General features: G+C 41.0%; 1 protein-coding gene across 1 annotated transcript in view; it reads left to right on the plus strand.

Annotated features, from left to right (window-relative positions):
- The window catches only part of Cul3 (cullin 3), a 98,098-nt gene that overhangs the window by 35,342 nt on the left and 43,264 nt on the right, over positions 1 to 19,492 (plus strand). The window contains exon 3 of the mRNA XM_045146944.1: positions 11,113 to 11,226. Coding sequence (XP_045002879.1) covers positions 11,113 to 11,226 — 114 coding nt within the window. The remainder of the gene's footprint in view (positions 1 to 11,112; positions 11,227 to 19,492) is intronic.

The raw sequence follows: 19,492 nt of genomic DNA on the forward strand, positions 1-19,492 counted from the left end.
TTGAGATGCATTAAGCCCCTTTGGTGTTAAGGCCATGTTGTTCTTACGATGTAGTAAAGTGGAAAAATTTTGAGATCTTCGAGTAACATTGCTTGGAAAAATAGTATCTGTGCAGCTGGCAAAATTTTAGTGACAAAGCCCCTGACCACATACACATTTTAACTTTTTTTTTCTGATTTTTATTTATTTATTAAAGACAGAGAGAGTAGGCACACCAGGCCTCTAGCTATTGCAAACGAACTCCAGACACATGAGCCACCATGTGCAGTTGACTTACTTGTGACCTGAAGAATCAAACATGGGTCCTTAGGCTTTGCAAGCAAGTGCCTTAAGTGCTAAGCCATTTCTCCAGCCCACATTTTAACTTTTTAAAGTATAAACAAATGCTATTGTCTTAGATCATGATTAAAATTGCATATTTGTTTATTGACCTGGCTCCATCATAGAAAACAAGCAATATAACTTTAGGGTTTCTAGCTAGTAAGGTAGTTAATATCTACTGACTCTTAATTATTTTAAACAACTGGAATTTCCCTTTAAAATGTCATATCGTCGCTGATTAAGAGAAATGGAGTCTTCCCTGTAGTAAGGTACTTGGTTGAGCATGGCACAAGTTGTTGGTCTGCTCAACCGTGGTCACAGTCCACATACAAAGAGTTCCAAAAGCCGCAGGTAGCACAGAGTCGAGACTTGCTCAAAGTGCTGGTTAGCAGCTACCTGCTGGGCACAGTTGTTTGCAGATACAGATGGTGGTTATTTTGGTCTAGAAAGGCAATACACCTTAAAGGTATGAGACTTCTGTTGTACTCCGCGGGCGGGGGTGGGGGGGAGTGGCATGTGTGTTTGCACGTGTGTTTAGGTGCATGTCCATATGTATGTGGAAGCCAGTGCATACCCTTGGGTAGGTCATCCTCAGGAATACTGTCCACATCTTTTCTTAAATATTTGTTTTGTTGTTGTTGTTATTATTTGAAGTAGCATCTCACTCAGGCCCAGCTGATCTGGAGTTCATTCTGTAGTGCCAGGCTGGCCTCAAACTCACAGTGATCTTGTACTTCTTGTTCCTTAGTGCCGGGATTAAAGGCCCCCACACTGCCACACCCTAGCCTGTCTTTCTCTTTGAGACAGGATCCCACACTGGCCTGGAGTTCATCGATTCAGCTAGACTGACTGGTCATTGAGCTCCAGGAAGCTTCTTGATTCTACCTCCCCGGTGCTGGGAGTAAGTACTTTACCATTAAGCTACCTGCCCAGCCCCTCCTTTACAGTTTGTTGTTGTTTCAAGTCTAGCCCATGCTGACCTGGAGGTCACTGTGTCTTCTCAGGCTGGCCACTGTAAATGCACAGTGATCCTCCTATTTCTGCCTCCCAAGTGCTGGAATCATGATTCACTTTTTGAAAAAAAAAATTATATTTTTTAATTTATTTTAAAGAGAGAAAGAGGTTGAGGGGGGGAGAGTGGGCACACCAGGGGCATCCAACCACTGCAAACCAACTCCAGACGCATGTGCCCCCTTGTGCTTGGCTTACGTGGGTCTGAGAGAATTGAACTGGGATCCTTTGGCTTTGTAGGCAAACGCCTTAACCGCAGAGCCATCTCTCCAATCCCATGACCCATTTAAAAACATCTATTTATGAGAGAGAGAGAGAGTGGGTTACCATGGCATCCTAGATACTGCACATGAACTCCAGATGCATGCACCATGACCTTATGTTACCTGGCTTATGTGGGTTCTGGAGAATCGAACCTGGGTCCTTAGGCTTCTCAGGCAAATAACTGCTATCTCTCCAGCCCATGACCCACTTTTGTATACATGGCTTATATTTTCAATGTGACATAATGCTGTGTTTATATACTTACAAGTATTTGTACTTGAGTAGATGCTGTATTAAATTTTGAATCTTTAAGAAGGAAGTCTTCAATTTTCATTTTCCATGTCATTGCTGACTATATGGCTGCTGCAAGTCAGTAGTTCAATTAGGAATAGCTGTCTGGAGCTTTTTTTAAGCATTAAAATTTAAAAAGTGAATTTTGGGTCTGGAGAGGAGGTGGCTTAGCAGTTAAGGCACTTGCCTACAAAGCCTAAGGACCCAGGTTTGATTCCCCAGTACCTACCAAAGCCAGATGCACAAAATTCATCTGAAGTTTGTTTGCAGTGGCTAGAGGCCCTGGTGCACACATTTTCTCTCCTTCTCTCTCTCTTTATTTCAAATAAAATTTAAAAAATGAATTTCTTTTATTAGTGGTTAAAATGGTGTGTGTTGAGGGGGTGGAGGGTTCTGTGCAGAATACGTCCTCTGGCTGTAATTAGCCCAGGAGTCAGCCATCCCACATGTTAGGGTCGAGAACCTCAGGAGCGAAGGTTGGTTAGCCCCGTTCCGTCCTGCTTGCTGTCTTGTCTGTCCTCTGCTGTCAGCTTCCCGTTCTTCTCCAGGTTGGAAGCTTAACTGCTTTGAGGCTATGTGTCCCATGACCAGTGAAGAATAATGACTTTAATAATTCTACCTTAGGGCTGGAGAGATGGCTTAGCGGTTAAGCACTTGCCTATGAAGCCTAAGGACCCCGGTTCGAGGCTCAGTTCCCCAGGTCCCACGTTAGCCAGATGCACAAGGGGGCGCACGCGTCTGGAGTTGGTTTGCAGTGGCTGGAAGCCCTGGCGCGCCCATTCTCTCTCTTTCCCTCTATCTGTCTTTCTCTGTCTGTCGCTCTCAAATAAATAAATAAATAAATAATTTTAAAAAAATAATTCTACCTTAATCTTCACAAACAGTAATATTGAAAATGTTTAAAAATAGTATTTAAATCATTTGTTGCAGAGTATTGGTTTAACAATTATGGTATTGATAACTCGTGTTGCTTTTATTAGCCAAGCTTTTGGCATCATAATTGATGATAAATAGGACTGACTTAATCCTATCATTATAAGTTTTTTTAAAGAATATATAATAATTGGACTTGATTATATGCATAGTTCTTTAAATTTTGGCAAGCATGTAGATTGGTATGACCACTTTCACCATAGACATAGAACAATTCCTTCACTCCATACAACCTATGCAATCCTAATCTCTAGCAACCACTCTTTTGTTTCTTTCCGTGTAGTTATATATTTTCAGGAATGTCACATGGAGTCATACTTTGTATGAAACCTTTTGAGGTTGGCTTCTTTCAGCATAATGATTGTCTTATAGTGATTAGGTTGTTGGAAGGACTAGTTTGTTCCTTGGGTTGCTTCTTTTTATGGCCAGCTGATAATGTATTATATGAGGTTATCATGGTATTTACCTGTATTCTTACGGAAAGACATTTCTTGTATATAGCATTTTGCGATTGTGAATAATTAGGAGCGCATGTGAACAGTTAGGTACAATGTTTTTGTGAACTCCAAGATTAATACTTGCTAGTAGTATACTGGGGCTTATAAATGCGTGTTTAAATGTCAAACTGCCAAACTTTTCCTGTATGGTTGTGTGAATTTGCATTCCCACCACTAACATATGCTTGTTCCAGTTGTTCCAAAGCTTTGTCAACACTTAATATTGTTAGCTTGTTTCAGCCATTTTCAAGTGTGCTTAGTCTTATGTTTTCTGTGTCTGTGTGTGTGTATAATTTTATTTTTAGTCTTATGATTTTTAGTTACATTTTCCAAGTGGCAGATGTTGTTGAACCATTTGTTCATGTACAGCATTGTCTCCTGTATATGCTTTTTTGAAGTGTCTGTTCCAGTCTTTGACCACTTCTTTAAATATTTTTTATTGGTTGGTTGGTTGATTTGCAAGCTGAGAAGTAGAGATAATGGGTAAGCCAGGCCTTTAGCCACTACAAAAAAACTCCAGATTATGCACCCCATGTGCATCTGGCTTACATGGGTACTGGCGAACCAAACCTGGGTCCTTAGGTTTCACAGGCAAGTGCCTTAACCACTAAGCCATCTCTCTAGCCCTAGAACATTTTTTAAATTTCGGTCTTTACTTTCTCTACTGGGTTTTAAAAGTTTTTATGTTTTCTGAATACAAATCATTGATTTTTCTGTTAGCTTATAACTTCTTGACCTGTAGAATAAAAGGATTTTTAAGAAATTTAGATGGAGTCCAATTTATCACTTTTTCTTATGTAAATTGTGCTTTATAAGTCAGGTTGACAGTTGCTTTAAAATCTTAGATTGCATTTATGTTTCATTACAATTAAGCCTTTTTCTTTGATTTACTATGGTGCTTTGGAGTTGTAAGGAGGCATTATTCTCCTGAAGATAAAGTTAATGTTAAATACTAATTGCTGGCTTTAAAAAACCAGGAGCTAGAATTGTACAACGACTCTATGACTATATAACAGCATTCATGTTGAAGAACTGCTGAGGAGTAGCAATGGCTATTGTGGTTCTCTTCTGAACCTCTAGCTGTGTCAGAATTACTTACTGCATGTAGCCTTTTAGTTTTTAGATTATATGGCTTTGGGTTTTGAGTGGCATCAAAAGTTGTTTATGTAGACTTTGTTTTTCAAAAAAGTTTTATATTTACAGCAAAATTCTGTGAAAGGGCCAGAAGTTTTCCACATGCTATTTCTCGCCCACCTCTCCTGCTGCCGTCCTTTACCGTACTGGGACATTGACACCTCACTATCACTCCAAGCCCACAGTTTACATGGGAGTTTAGTGTGAGATCACTCCATGGCTTTAGATAATTGGATAATTGCTGACATGTATCCAACCGTAATAGCACAGGAGTAGTTTCAGTGCCAGAGCGTTCCTTCTCCTCTGATCGGCCCTTCTGCCCCTAGTTTGTGACACCCCAGTCTCCACTGATGCCTGGTTTTGCCTTTGCCAGAGTGTCATGTAATTGCAGTCAAGTAGCATGTGCCTTTTCCATTCGGCGTTGTTCACCCTGGAGTATTGATGCAAGGTTGAAGAGGGGCCCCTGAATTTATGAACCCCAAGTTTTGGGTTCTGTCCTACTTTTTTAATAAAGAATAAAGATGGGCACAAGAAGGATAAATTACGAATTATTAGGTTTATTTAGGGGAAGAAATGAGTAATGAAGAGAGTTACACTCATGGTTACACTGAGTTTAAAGAAATTGCACAGGTAGCAAGCCTAGAGATGGTAAGAGAACCCTTGTGGTATTTTCAGAGATCAGAGGAAAATCTTCTGAACTATAAAACAGAGGCAAGCAGAAAAGTTCTTACCAAGAAACGGCGTTATGCTCTCCCACCCCACCAAGCCAGGCTCACGTGTACCCAAGCAGAGATGAGAGGGAATCCAGGGAAATTTCACAGAGGAGGAGGAGGAGGCCTCATTCAGCCTTTTATAGTGCCAGGTTCCGGGGTGCAAGTTGAAGACCCAGTTGGTTTGTAGATTTGGAGGACAGACTCTAGGGCCAGCCTAGAGTCTCTAGGGCCAGTGCTAAGCTGTGGGCAGCAGGGGTCGCTGTAGACCAGTCTTGATGAGACATGAGTTCATTTCTGCCAAGAGTTCCATTCTCATGCCAGGGTGAGGTGGCATCTCCTGGCTGTCTTTGGGCCTTAATCTCTAACTGAAACTGCCTAAAAAAGTACTAGCTTTTTTGTCCTTCAGTATACATTTGACTTTTGGGTTTTTTTTTTGTTTGCTTGCTTGCTTGCTTGCTTGGTTTTGGTTTTTCAGTGTAGGGTCTCACTCTAGCCCAGGCTGACCTGGAATTCACTGTGTAGTCTCAGGCTGGCCTCGCACTCACAATGATCTTCCTACCTGTGCCTCCCAAGTGCTGGGATTAAAGGCGTGAGTCACCATGCCTAGCACATTTAAGTTTCTTATTCTTGCTTTGGTACCTTGTTTCTTTTAGTTCTTTGTAATATTCCACTGTTTGTATTTACCATAGCCTGTCCATTTACCTATTGAAGGGCTTCTTAGCTCTTTCCACGTTTTGGCAGTTACAAGAAAAGCTACTGTTACACATTCAAAGAAATGCTTATCTGTTGATTGATTTGAAAGGTGGGGGGAGTAGGTTGTGCCAGCCCTCTAGCCCCTGCTCACAAACTCCATGCGCTGCACCCCCTTGTGCATCTGCAGGGTACTGGGAAATCAAACGTGAATCCTTTGGCTTTGTTAGCAGGTGGTTTAGACACTAAGGCATTTGCCTGCAAACCCACAGGATCCGGTTCGATTCTCCAGGACCCATGTGAGCCAGATGCAAAATAGATAAAATTAAATAATCCAGTTTTATTTATTTATTTAAGAGGAAAGAGGCAGAGAGAGGATGGGCACGCCAGGGCCTTCAGCCACAGCCAACTCCAGATGCGTGTGCTCTTGTGCATCTGGCTCACGTGGGTCCTGGAGAATCGAACCGGGATCCTGTGGGTTTGCAGGAAGATGCCTTAATGGCAAATCCATCTCTCCAGCCCCCCAAATTGTATTATTTAATATTTCATTAAATTTTAATATTTCCTTGTGTATTTTGGCTAATAGTTCTTTATCAGATAGGTCTTTCAAATATTTTCTCCTCGTCTATAGCATGTCTTCTCACTGTCTTGGTAGAATCTCTCTCTAAAAGCTCTTCTAGTGGTTTTTAATAACTGTGGACTGCCTCCGAGTTACTTGCTTCTTTCTCATTCTTCTTTTGCAAAGCTTATGCCATGACAGCACTCGCTCCTCACTGCTTTCTTGTCATCTCTGTTGCAGTGGCCCATCTTTTCTTGACTTAACCACAGCATTACTTGTTTGCCCATGTTTCTTGTGTCACTTTTAAAATGCTATGTCTTCATGTAGGTGAACACAACACAGGTTTTCATGCATGGTAATACCAGTCCCACCTTATCCGTAGGACCCCTTTTTTCTGCGCTGCCTTGGCAGCAGGGTTCCATACTGTGTGCATGCTGATGCAAAAAAAAAATAATTTCCCCAGATGTTAGGGGACTTACACTAACAGTATCACATACGTACATATTGCTGGCTTAGAACTCTGAGTCCTGAGTCCTCCTCCCTTTGCTCCCAGAGGGCTTGAATCTCAGCACCTGGCAACCTTACTCTCCTGCTTTGTCATGATTCTAACTTTTTTTTTAAATCTTTTTTTTTTAATCTTGTTTTTTTGGATTTTTGAGGTAGGATTCCACCCTAGCTCAGGCTGACCTGGTATTCACTCGGTAGTCTCAGGGTGGCCTTGAACTCACGGCGATCCTCCTACCTCTGCCTCCCGAGTGCTGAGATTAAAGGAGTGCGCCACTATGCCCGGCTAATGATTCCAACTTTTAATTACTACTCAAAATTTAGCAATCTAGTGAAATTATATGAAGAAAAGGTAAATAGACACGTTTTCATTTAGATAATAGTGAAGGTTAGCTACCTTGACATTTGCATTTGACAGACACAAGATCTAATGCTTGTTTTGCTCAAAATCAATGAATTGAAATCATGTATCAGCTTAATTTAACAATTTATAACTTAGTTATTATAGAGCAATTTTATGTATAAGTGTTTGTTTAACATGATACTATCAACTAAACAGTATGAAATAGTTATCTTTTTTGAAAAGGTCGGTATATTTATGAAGCAATTCCAGGAGTTAAAACCTTGAAGTCAGAGAGCTCAGTTTTATGAAGAGAAGATAGAATATAATTTTATAATTTGTGTGGAATAAAATATTATTTTCCATTTGGTAGATTAGATGTATTATTTCATCATTAAAATGCAATCTTCTTTCCCCAGCACATAAGAACAAGTGGTGTCTCAGGTTTAAAAATACTTATTGGCAATTTTCCTACAATGTTACATGTGTATTTTGATCATAAGTCCACTCCATTACCTTCTTTTGTGTCCTTTCTCCATCCTTCTTCCACTGGACCCTTCTTATTAACTAGTCCACTTCTACCTTGATGTCTTTTTTTTAATTCCCCATCCATGTTGAAATGTTGATGCATATAATAGTTTTTGGGTTTTAAATGTGAAGTCATGTATGCAGTGTCCACTTCATGTCCACAAAAGCAGAGTACTCCTCATCCTTGTGTTTAGTTTCGTTTCCTTTTCTGCAACATTTTCTGAACGTTGGAGGGCATGATAAATGAGTCTCATTGACTGCTGGGTATAAACAGATATTTAGAGGGTAACTTGGTGAGCACAACATACCCATTTGGCTAAACAACACTAGAAGCTTTCTTTCTAGGGTCTATGACCTTCACAGTAATGGGACACTTTTTTTTTAAGGGATCCAAAGCTTTTATTCACTCTTTTTTTTTTAAGTGTATTTGTGTGCATGCATGCACATACACACGCTCTTGTCTATGGTGAGGGGTATACCATGACCTCTTGTTGCTAATAAATTCTTGATGTTTCACTTTCTGCATCTGGTTTACGTGGGTGGCTTGGAAATAAAATGCAGGTCAGCAGGCTTTGCAAGCAAAACTGCTGACCCATTCCCCAACCCCCCTTTTCCCAATAGACTTTTGGTGAAATTTTAGTAGCAGACCTGAGTGTCCTCCCATCCACGTAAGACAGCGTTTGGTCAGTCAGTCAGTCAGTCAGTCAGTCACGTCCTGCGTGACTGGCCGTTTGTAGCTCTGTTAGTCACCGCTGGTCAAGACCGCTGACCTTTCCTCGCTCAGCAGCCTACATAGCACTGTCTAGTACCATGAGAGCAAGGAGGCGGCTTCGGCTCAGTTCCAACTTGATACCCTAGTGTCCTGCAAATAAACTTTGCAGGATGCATGTCTTCAGCAGAAGGGTCTTACCATCTAATTCTGGTGGGCAACCAAGAGCATTGACGGCAGCTAGTATTGCTTTGGAGTTTTCGGGAACCTCACTATTTTCTCAGGTTTAACTTTCTTTGCTGGGGTGATTATTTTCTTCCAGACAGTTTTTTAAAAATACATTTTATTTATTCACAAGGGGGGCGATAAAACATGAATGAATATAGGTGTGCCAGGGCCTCTAGCCAATGCAAGCAAATTCCAGACACATGTGGCACTTTGCATCTTCCTTTATACGTGAACTGCTGTACAATGGCATTTTCTTTATATGTATTTACAATTCAGGTTTATAGATGTCAGTATATCTCATACACATTAATTTGTTTTTTGGGTTTTTATTTTTGTAAAGCACCACGACTTCAGATTTTTCTCAACTTGAAAAAGTTTTTTTAAAAATTATTTATTTATTTATTTGAGAGTGACAGACACAGAGAGAAAGACAGATAGAGGGACAGAGAGAGAATGGGCGCGCCAGGGCTTCCAGCCTCTGCAAACGAACTCCAGACACGTGCGCCCCCTTGTGCATCTGGCTAACGTGGGACCTGGGGAACCGAGCCTCGAACCGGGGTCCTTAGGCTCACAGGCAAGTGCTTAACCGCTAATCCATCTCTCCAGCCCATCAACTTGAAAAAGTTTTAACCACAGGTACAGATTGTTTGAAAGGGTGTTTAGAGCTACAAGATAACACTCATGTTGGAGCTGTTTAGAGTTGAGTTAGGACCATGTAAGATTGATTGAACTGATTTATAGAGGTTGGCAGTATAGTGGTCATTTCTTTTCAGAAAATACTTTTATTATGAACTTTACAATATGAACATACTGCATATTGGTCACATTCCCATAGAGTTGTATCTTATATCCCCTGTCCTCTGCCCCATTCCACTGCTGTCCCTCCATGGTAGAGTTGATATTCAGTAGTCAATACTTGATTACTCCTAGGATTCAGTCCAGGAATCCTATGGCAGCCAAAATCCAGATGTTCATTTCCTTCTGTTAAGGGAGTATTTGTACCTTATCTGGTAGGCTTTGTCATCTCTACGGTACATAGAATACCTAATACAACAGCTATGACATTGTATTGTTTGGGGAATTAAAGACAAGTGGGGAAAGGCATGCCTGTATGTTCAGTAGAGGCACAGGCTTTCCCCCCAAATGTTTTGGTTCATGGTTGGTTGAGTGTAGAACCTGTGGACACTGAGGTCTGACTATATAATCTCAAAATACTATAGAAACCTAGGGTAAACCATACTTCATTCTGAATTTGGAGTCAGAACCTATAGGTTGTTTTGTTTGGGCAGATATACTCCATTGGGCTGAGAGCATTAGTAGAAAGGGTATTAGGAAAGTGGTGTAAAACTTGTAGAATAAGGAAAGATTTCTTAAGGTTGATTACTGTTTTCTTAGGATGGGATTAGGGGACATTCCACACTCAAAACTTGACATACAAAAGCAGGTCTCCTGAAAGTGCTTAGCGTGTTAAGTGTTAGCATGTCAAGTCCTTGTATTAGAGGTGGAGTGAACTATACGATGTTCCGTGCCCAGACCCCACACTGAGTGCAGAGAGGAGCACACGAAGTGCTCGGCTCCTTAAAGTAAGGCCTAGCATTGGAGGTGGGGGGAGTGCAAGATCTGACCCACAGGACGCACCACTGCCTATGGAGAGGAGCACAGAAGAGGGAGAAGCAATGCACAGATACACAGTGGAGCAAGGGAACAGCACCCGGAGGGTAAAGAAGTAGAGGCGAGTGAAGTGAGAGGTCTGTCTGTGGAGATGAGCTCTGAGCACAGGAAGGTGAAGGAGGGGGCCATGTGACTTGAGGCCGAGACAGTGGATGAGATAGTGGTTTGGTGTATTATTTCCTGAGTGCTAGGCACTGTGCGGTATACTCGTTGTCCTTGTAGCAGTCCACCAAGAAGGATACTGGTCGTATGCAAGGAAGCAGAGGCCCATAGATAAAAATAACTTATCCAAAGTCGCACAGCGAGTCACAGTGCTAGGGTTGGCATTCAAGGTAGCTTGAGTCCAAAGTCAGTAGTCTTAGACCTGGGGAAAGGCAGGAGTCCTGAGAAATTTGCTTAGAGCAGTAGCCTTTAGTTGGCCAGTTATAGGGCCTTGAGGTTGATTATAAGAATTCAGGATTTTGTTCTCACCATGATGTTGAGCCGTTGGGTGATTAGAAATGCTATGGAAGTTGCTTTATTCTGGAGTTAAGAAGTGTGGACTGTATATGCACATTTTATAGTCTTTATAGGTTATAGTTTAAAATATTTCTGCTGGTCCATACTATGTCTTTGATTAAAACTAAGGATTCTACTTCATTATTTTATTAAGTAAGTAGATACATATACCTGTATATATGAATGTTTGCATATAATCTCATGAACTGTTCTATCAATAGGTACGAGAAGATGTACTAAATTCATTGAATAACAACTTTCTTCAGACACTAAATCAAGCTTGGAATGATCATCAGACAGCGATGGTGATGATCAGAGACATACTCATGTACATGGTAAGTGGAGCTTTGTTGACATTTCAGAACACAGGGACGGTACATCTGTGTGGAAGATGGTTTTGGCTTTTGCTTCTTAAACAGTGCTTTCTTTGTAAAGGCCAGCCACAACCTGAGTAAAATGAAATGTAATTATTGACAGTTATTTAATGAGTAGAATAGGAAACTAAACATTAGTGATTTAAAAAATATTTTCTTAATATGTAGCACTTTCACTTAAAATAGAAAGTATTAAAAAGCCTCAGCAGTCCTTTCTAAAGTAGGGTTAGTTCAGTGACAGCATGAAGTGAAAGCTGAACGTTCTCTTCATGCTTTTAAAACCAAAATAGTAGTATTTTTCACTGTCAAAAACACCACGTTAATATAAACATTTTTCTGATAATGAGACTCTTTATAGCTGGCATCCTTCTCTGCGACCAGTCAGTGCTTACAACGCCACTGCAGCTAAATCCTGTTCGAGGACCTGAGCTCACTGGGTGTGGAACCTGTTTTCACCTCCTCCTGCTGCTTTGCAGTTCGCGCTCCTTCGTGCCGCGCGTCCCTCCCACCACCCTGCTCGGCTTTGCCCCCTTGCCCCGTCCTGCCACCTGAAAAGCGCACTGTTCAGCCTGGCAGTTTGGTAGACACTGGCTTGAGCTGAGATACTTAGTACCTGAGGGGAGATTATAGAATCTAGTGTGGTCGTAAAATGAATGTAGCTCCTTTTCATTCATTTGTTGCCTCTTGCTAGTGTTTGTACCTGGGCATTGGCTGCAGTGATTTTTCTTGCAACCCTGACTCTTTATTTTCATCTGCAGAGTTGTGAGTTTTAGTTGCAGGTAGCAGTGGACACTTGTCTTCATTCTCTTTTTTAATAGAGTAGCAGGTGCTTGGTGTGCAGTTCCAGTGAGAACAAGACACCGTGGGGTTTTTGTTCTGCGGAGTGAATGCAGGCAGTCCTTCCTCTGGTTTCGTAAGGGCTTAGTGGCAAAGAGCACAGGGGCCGGGGCGAGGCCACTTACTTTTTCAGGAATGTGGTAAAAGGTCTACCAGGTTTGCATTTCTGAGTGCCATTTACCCTTCCTGGTTTTGAGCCACACAGAGTACCTAAGATTGCATGTGAAAACAATGTCTGGTATATAAATTGAAATGAGTAAACTTGCTGCTTTTCTCCTCTGTAGTTTTTGGCTTTTTTAGTCTTTAAATTCCATACCAATTTCCTAACACAAAATTATAAAACCGCTTGTCATTTTATCACATATGTGTATTGATGAACTATTTTAAAAGTATTTACTCACTTATTTTTTTGTTTCAGTTTCTTTCACCTTTTTTAAAATGAAATCTTAGAAATTGAAACCTGGCTCTATTTTTGTTTTCTTTTAAAGTATAAGATAGGTAGGTAGGCAGACTAAGACAGTGTGTAATGCCATATCATGGCCTTTTGCTGCTGCAAAGGAACATCAAATGCTTGACCCCCAGGCCAGCAAGTAGGCTTTACAAGAAAGCAAGTTTAACCATGGAGCCATCTTCCTAGCCCCCTGACTCTACTTCTTAGGTGACCATTATCAAACAAGTAATTGGTTTGTGCCAGGTTCTCCATTTGTAAAATTTAAAAAAAAATTACTCTTGCCAATTGAGTGAAATGGGCTTAACTGAGCCATCCATCTAAAGCATTTACAGAAGTCGGTCCACAGTGATGAGCTCAGTCAACAGCGCACCAGTGTCAGTACTTGTTGTCCCTCGTCTTGTGTCAAACACCTGCGGAAACTCTGTGCTGTGTAAAGCCCTCGCCTGCCTTGACTGCCGTCTGCGGGAGGAGTCTCTTCCGAGCCAGGTCCGCGCCGCGGTTCTGCCGTCAGCCCTGCCGGGATCCTGCCGTGTCGCCCCAGCGTCCGCCAAGAGTGTGCGCTACCTACCACTTACTTCTTTTCAGTCCGGCACCTCTGCCCTCTGCCTCCTTCCCTCCTAGGAAAGAATCTGGCTTTCTGCCTCAGAGAAAAGACAGCCTCACACAGGGATGGTGCTCATGTACCTTTTCTCTCCTCCTGTAGTCCAGAGTGCTATCTGCTGTCCTGCCAAAGGCCAGTTCCCTGCCTGTGCGGTGGACCACGGCCCTTACCAGCAGGACTGCAATCTTAAGTACTGAGCTTCTACCTTTTAAAAACAAAACAAAACACCTGATCTTATTTATTGACATTGAGCATGTTGGAGCCATTCACATTGTCAGAATGAAAATCTGATAAGTTTTCTCTTAGACCCCTGAAGACCAACCTCCCTTACCTGCCGCTCACAGATAAATGTGTGATAACAAATGTTGAAATACGCTCTTTTCTCACCTTTCGTTCACTCCAAACAAATACGTTGCAGTTAAGCATCTAACCTCAACTCTTCTGTCCGTTTCTTGTACTGTTGGGGGCACTTTCAGAATATGGAGACCACTGTTGACCCACATTCTCCTTGATAATTGGTTAGCCATCTTGACATAGCTGATTGCACTTTTCTTCTAACACGACGCGCCCTTGCTTACTGTGAGAAAGCACTGTATCTGCTTCCTACCATCTCTGTTCCTTCTTCACTTCCTCCTCTTCTTCTTGCACCCATTTAAATTGAAAATTCTTTAGACTTATTTCTAGACTTTGGTTCTCGTAATGTACTTTCACTCTTCCAGTTCTGTGTACCTCTGTACACAATTTCCAAACTGTACATAGATCCTTAAGTGTCATGGATTCAGACAGATTTTGTTAATTTCTCCATTGCCCACAAGGCGCACTTCAAAGTCAGAATGTTCATATGAGCTCATAATGGCTGTCTTTCCAGTTGCCCATACCAAAATGTGGAATTTTTTCCCCATTCCTTCTCCTTATATGACTAGATCTCTGATTTCTTCCTTCATGTCTACATGTCTGTTGACTAAGCCTGCTCCACCGTCACTTCCTTGTGGCAGTTCACTGTGAATGCTCTCACAGCATTCACTGGGTTATTCTCCACCCTGGTATCTACATTTTCCCAGAGTTGCTACATTTAAATGCAAAGTTGATCATATCTTTTAAATCTTTACCTCTCTTCTGGGAATTTTCACACATCCTCTCTTTTTTTTTTTTTAATTTTTTTTTTTTTATTTTTATTTGAGAGCAACAGACACAGAGAGAAAGACAGATAGAGGGAGAGAGAGAGAATGGGCGCACCAGGGCCTCCAGCCTCTGCAAACGAACTCCAGACGCGTGCGCCCCCTTGTGCATCTGGCTAACGTGGGACCTGGGGAACCGAGCCTCGAACCGGGGTCCTTAGGCTTCACAGGCAAGCGCTTAACCACTAAGCCATCTCTCCAGCCCACACATCCTCTCTTTTCTAAGGTTTCTCAAAATCTCTCCTTGCAACTTACTTATATTTTGAAATTTCTTTTCATAACCAGTCTTGGAAGTGGTCGTGACTACCTGTAATCTTGGCACTTAGACAGCAAAGGCAAGGGAATCAAAAGTGCACGATTATCTTCGGCCATATACTAGGTTGGAGCTAGCCAGCATGAGTGGGTACATGAGACCCTGCCTCCAGGAGATGTCACTCTTGTCACTCCCCAGTGGATGAAGTTGCTGTGGTGCTCAGAGCTGTTCCTTTGCAGCATTTATGAAAGTCATTGTAGTAGTCCTATGCACCCCCTGACTTGTTGCCATTTGGGTCATTATTAAATAAAATAATTACTTGAACAAAAGGTTTACAATAGTGTGATATGTAGATTTCAAAAACCAAGATGGCTACAAAGGAAGGTTGGAGGTTCTGGTTAATGCTGTGTGGAAATGTTGTACAAAAAGTTGGTTCAGGGCTGGAGAGATGGCTTAGCAGTTAAGGCATTTGCCTGAAAAACCAAAGGACCTTGGTTCAGTTACCTAGGAGCCACATAAGCCAGATGCACAAGGGAGCACATGCATCTGGAGTTCGTTTGCAGTGGCTGGAGGCCCTGTCTTACCCATTCTCGCCCCCCTCCATAAGTAAATTCTAAAAATTAAATTTTTGTTTTTAAAGTTGGTTCACATCAGGCGAATCATAGCAGACAGCCTGAAATTTCATATCTTTACTCAGAAAGGTATGATTTAAACTCATTGTTCATGAAAATTTCCATTTACTCCTCAGGGACTACAGTTGACTAAGGGTAGCTGAAACCACCTGCAAAGCTTAAGATAAATAGGGCAGCTGTCATGTCTGTACTGTGTAGTTGACCTGCCTGACAGAGCTGTGGACAAGGATGGTGTCCGGATAAACCATTGGGTTTCTAACATCTCACAGAGCTCCATGCATAGACTAGGCATGCACATGTACCATGAATGAATTAATAATAATATTCTGATATTCTGCTTTTTCAGAATGCTTACTAAAGTGTTAGATTCAGAAAGAATTATTATCCTCATATTGTACAAAGTTAAACGTTTTCATCTTTTATGTCCTCCATTCTGTTATACCTTCTTAATATATACTGATCTGGCCTTAATTAAAGTAATGCACCTACTAGTGTATTTTTAAATTAATTAAAATTTATATTCATTGTGATTAACTAAAGAGCATACAAAGTGAGTTTTGACAAATATATGCACTTCTGTAACAAATACCCATTTCTACTAGCCAACCTGGATAAGTAAATGCCTTTAATTTTCCAGAAATTGATAAGGTTTTCTTTTGACATTACACTATTTCCTTTGAAAGTTTTCTACCTTATCCTTGACATCTCAGGTCACATTTCCTGGGCATGTCCTTCAGGCCTTGTGATTATATTCATATGGAGCCTGTCAGAGTTCTTTGAGACACCTGCCTCTTACTGCTGGGATTTTAGAGCTCAACTCAGAGGAGGAGAGAAACTACACTCTCTACCTACATCCCCCTACCTGGGCAGTTGATGCATTTCCTCCTAACAAGAACGTGTGTGTCTGAAGTGGTGGAGCTTAGTGTTGGGTACCATGCTTCTCTGCCAGGTGCCGTGAGATATGCCAACTAGAGAGCGGCATAAGATCAGTGATTACATGGAAGGGACACTGGTCAAAATTTGCCCACTGAACACTTTCTTGGTAAGTTCATTTCCAATACGTCCACGACTGATCTTGGAACCTGGGATGTTATCTTACATAACGCAAGAAACTTTGTGGGTGTTAGAGAACTTTAGTTGAGATGATCCTGAATGTTGTTACAGGCCTGATATAATCACAGTTGTCCTCACCAGAGAGATGCAGACGTAAGCTGGAGAGATGATAGGACAGAAGTGAAGATGAGAATGATGTCCTGTGAGGTTGGTAGAGGTGATCATCGGAACTGGAAGGGCAGAGAAGGAGGGATTTGCCTTGCCCCCTCCAGAGAGAAGCAGTCCTTTGCAGTGTTGTGGCTTTTTTCTGTTGACTTGGATTGATTTTCTGATTTGGGTTATTTTTTTCTCAGCAATAGGAAATTAATGAAAAGAAAGCAGTTGGAATTCCCTTTTACAGGATAACTAGGTATAAATAAATGGAATACCTGTAGGCATTGTGGGTGTTGAGGATATAGTTTAGGTACCTTGCTGCAAATTTTAATAGGGGACCCATTCAGTAGAGCATGCGCTTTCCTTGGTGTACTTAAGTTACCTCAGAAAGAATGTTCAAACTAAGGAGAACCTGCATATTGCATATTGCAGTAAGGGAGAATTTGGTAACATGGTTCATGTTTGGTTGTAGGTTCATGCATCTAAGGAGGCAAATGCCTCATAAAATCCCAAGAGAAATCAGGATTTACTAGTAGGCCCAGAGATCAAGGGAGTATGAAGAGAAGGTTCATTTTAGTACAACCAAGTAGAAATGGGAAGAAAAAGAAGGTCTTCAGTGTTGGAATTACTGTGTATCCTCTAATGATGAGGCCCACAGTTTCTCTTGCAGTATGTGGCTAAAGGGAACCTTAACACAGTGGGAGGTAAAAATTAAGGTATCTGTAAGAAATATGTGAGATTGTTTATTAACAGGAAGGTTGTCATTGCCAAGGGCAGCACATAGAATTGAAGAAAACAGCCTTCCTTTGAAGGGCAAGAAGATGGATGAGAACTTGGAGATGTTGCCATATGTGGGTCTACAAGTTTGTCTTCGGGGCTTTGGTCCTTTATAACTCTACAAACATTGCTACATAATCTAGATTGAACAGCTAGAAAATGTGAAAATCATGCGTATTCTGGGAAAACAAAGCTAGGTTGATGAAGAGTCTTCCTTGGCACATTATCTGCTTCCAAAATGACATTTTAGAAGAACACAGGATCCATCTGCTGACTTGGTCCTGTGAACTTTGCTTCTGTTCAGCAAGTTTACCAAGTCTATTTAAATAGCAAGCAGAGTCTGCTTAAGGCAAGTACTCCCCATGTGTGCTCCTTGGCATGTGTGTCTGACGGGCAGCATAGCTCAGTTAAAAGGTAAATACTCGGCCTTTCTGTAAAAGGAGAGCATTATTGCACACTTTGTATGGATTACAGATGTGTCATCCTCCCATGTCAGCTCTTGCCTGTCATGACTGTTTTGTTGCTACCAGGCAGAAGTACTTTTTTCCTTTTTATTATTCATAGTTATTTAATAATTTCATCTTTGAGCTAATCATAGAGCTATAATAATCACAGTGAACATGATTTTCTGTCTGTGGTGATGCTTTAGCAGGCTATAGCATCCATTAGAAGGCTAGTGTTCACTGCATGCGGGGCCTGACACGAACTGGGCCCTGTGGTGTAGTGTGTAGTCAGCAGATAGAGCGTGTGCTCTTTGTAGTAAGCGGGATGAGAAGTACATAAAGTGGAATGATGCGGCATATACAGGAAGCTTGAAGTGGTGAGAAAAATACTTGACTGACTCCTAAGGGAGTCTTGGCTTTAGTTTCTGATTTGGCATTAATTTGTTTAAGTTATTGAACCTCTGTAGATAAGTCTCTTTTTTTATATTTGTCAAATTTTGCAATTTCTTCCCCATACCTAGTTGATTATAGTGACTTAATCTATGATCTAGTTGTAAGTTACCAAAACACATTGGAACAAAGTAAAACTGTTTTCTCACTTTTATGTATTGTAGTATACAGTAAAATCCCCACTAAAGAATTGACTTTGAAAATAAGTTGTTACCAGAAGTTGCTTAAAACCATCATTATGGGCATGCTTAGAAGCTCACCCAAAACCTTGGATATCCTGGCAGTTACACTGTCCACTTGACAATTCACTAGTCCTCCACCAAATTGAAGTCTTGTAAAATCTTTAGAAATATTTTACTTACGTACTTATTTGAGAGAGGCAGAAACAGAAGGACACACCTGGGTCTGTAGTTACTGCAGTGAACAGACGTGTGTTTGGCTTTATGTGGGTACTGGGGAATCCAACCAGGGTACTTAGGCACTGTAGGCGAGCGCCTTAACCAGGGGGCCGTCTCTCCAGCCCCGGGAAATATTTTTGATTGATACTCAACTAGCCCCAGGTCAATTTGAAGTCTTTAATTTTTTTTGAATTTTTTAAATATAATGTACAGGTACACAAGATTTTTCATTTTTTTTAAACACTTTATCTTTTTTGTTGTTTCTTAGTGTGTTGAGGTTTTTATTTTGGATAAACTTTTGTCAGATAAATTTAAATTGCTTTGTTAGATAAATTAATTTTATTACTTTTTTGGCTTAACTTTCTTAATGGTGTCTTGAATAAAGAAGAAAAGTACTTAATTTCATGTACTTCTAGTGTTTTAAGCTTAGACTTGTTGGATGATATGTATAAACATCAATTCAGTCAGATATGTTAGGTGGTTCACATTTTCTTAGTTTTTTTTTTAAGTCTTTTTGGCTATTGACAAATCTTAAAATCCTTAGATTGGTTCATAGGTTTGTCTTTTTTTCTTTTAATTTATGTACTTTGAGTTTTTGTTAGAAAAATGAGTATAAATTTATGGGTGTTTTTTCTTCCTGATGAGTTGGCTTTCATTTTTGTGGATTATCTGTCCTCAGTCCTATTTCTTGCCTGAAGGCCCATTTTGTCTGACAGTTCTATGGTCAGCCTTCCTGGTGACGGTGTTACATGGCAGATTTCTTGCATCCCTCTTGAAGGTGTGTCTTCGGTACCATATGGCAGCACCCTGTTTAACTGTCTGACGCTCTGTCCTCAAATAGGAGTTTTTAGTTCACTAACACATAGTGTAATTATGAAAGACTTAAGTTTCTCATTCTCCCCATTCTTTTGCTATTTATCTGTACATCATTGCTTTTTTTCAGGTTTTGGTTTTTCAAGGTAGGGTCTTGCTCTAGCACAGGCTGACCTGGAATTTGCTCT

This window comes from Jaculus jaculus, chromosome 4 (assembly GCF_020740685.1).
Source record: "Jaculus jaculus isolate mJacJac1 chromosome 4, mJacJac1.mat.Y.cur, whole genome shotgun sequence".
Classification (NCBI taxonomy): domain Eukaryota; kingdom Metazoa; phylum Chordata; class Mammalia; order Rodentia; family Dipodidae; genus Jaculus; species Jaculus jaculus.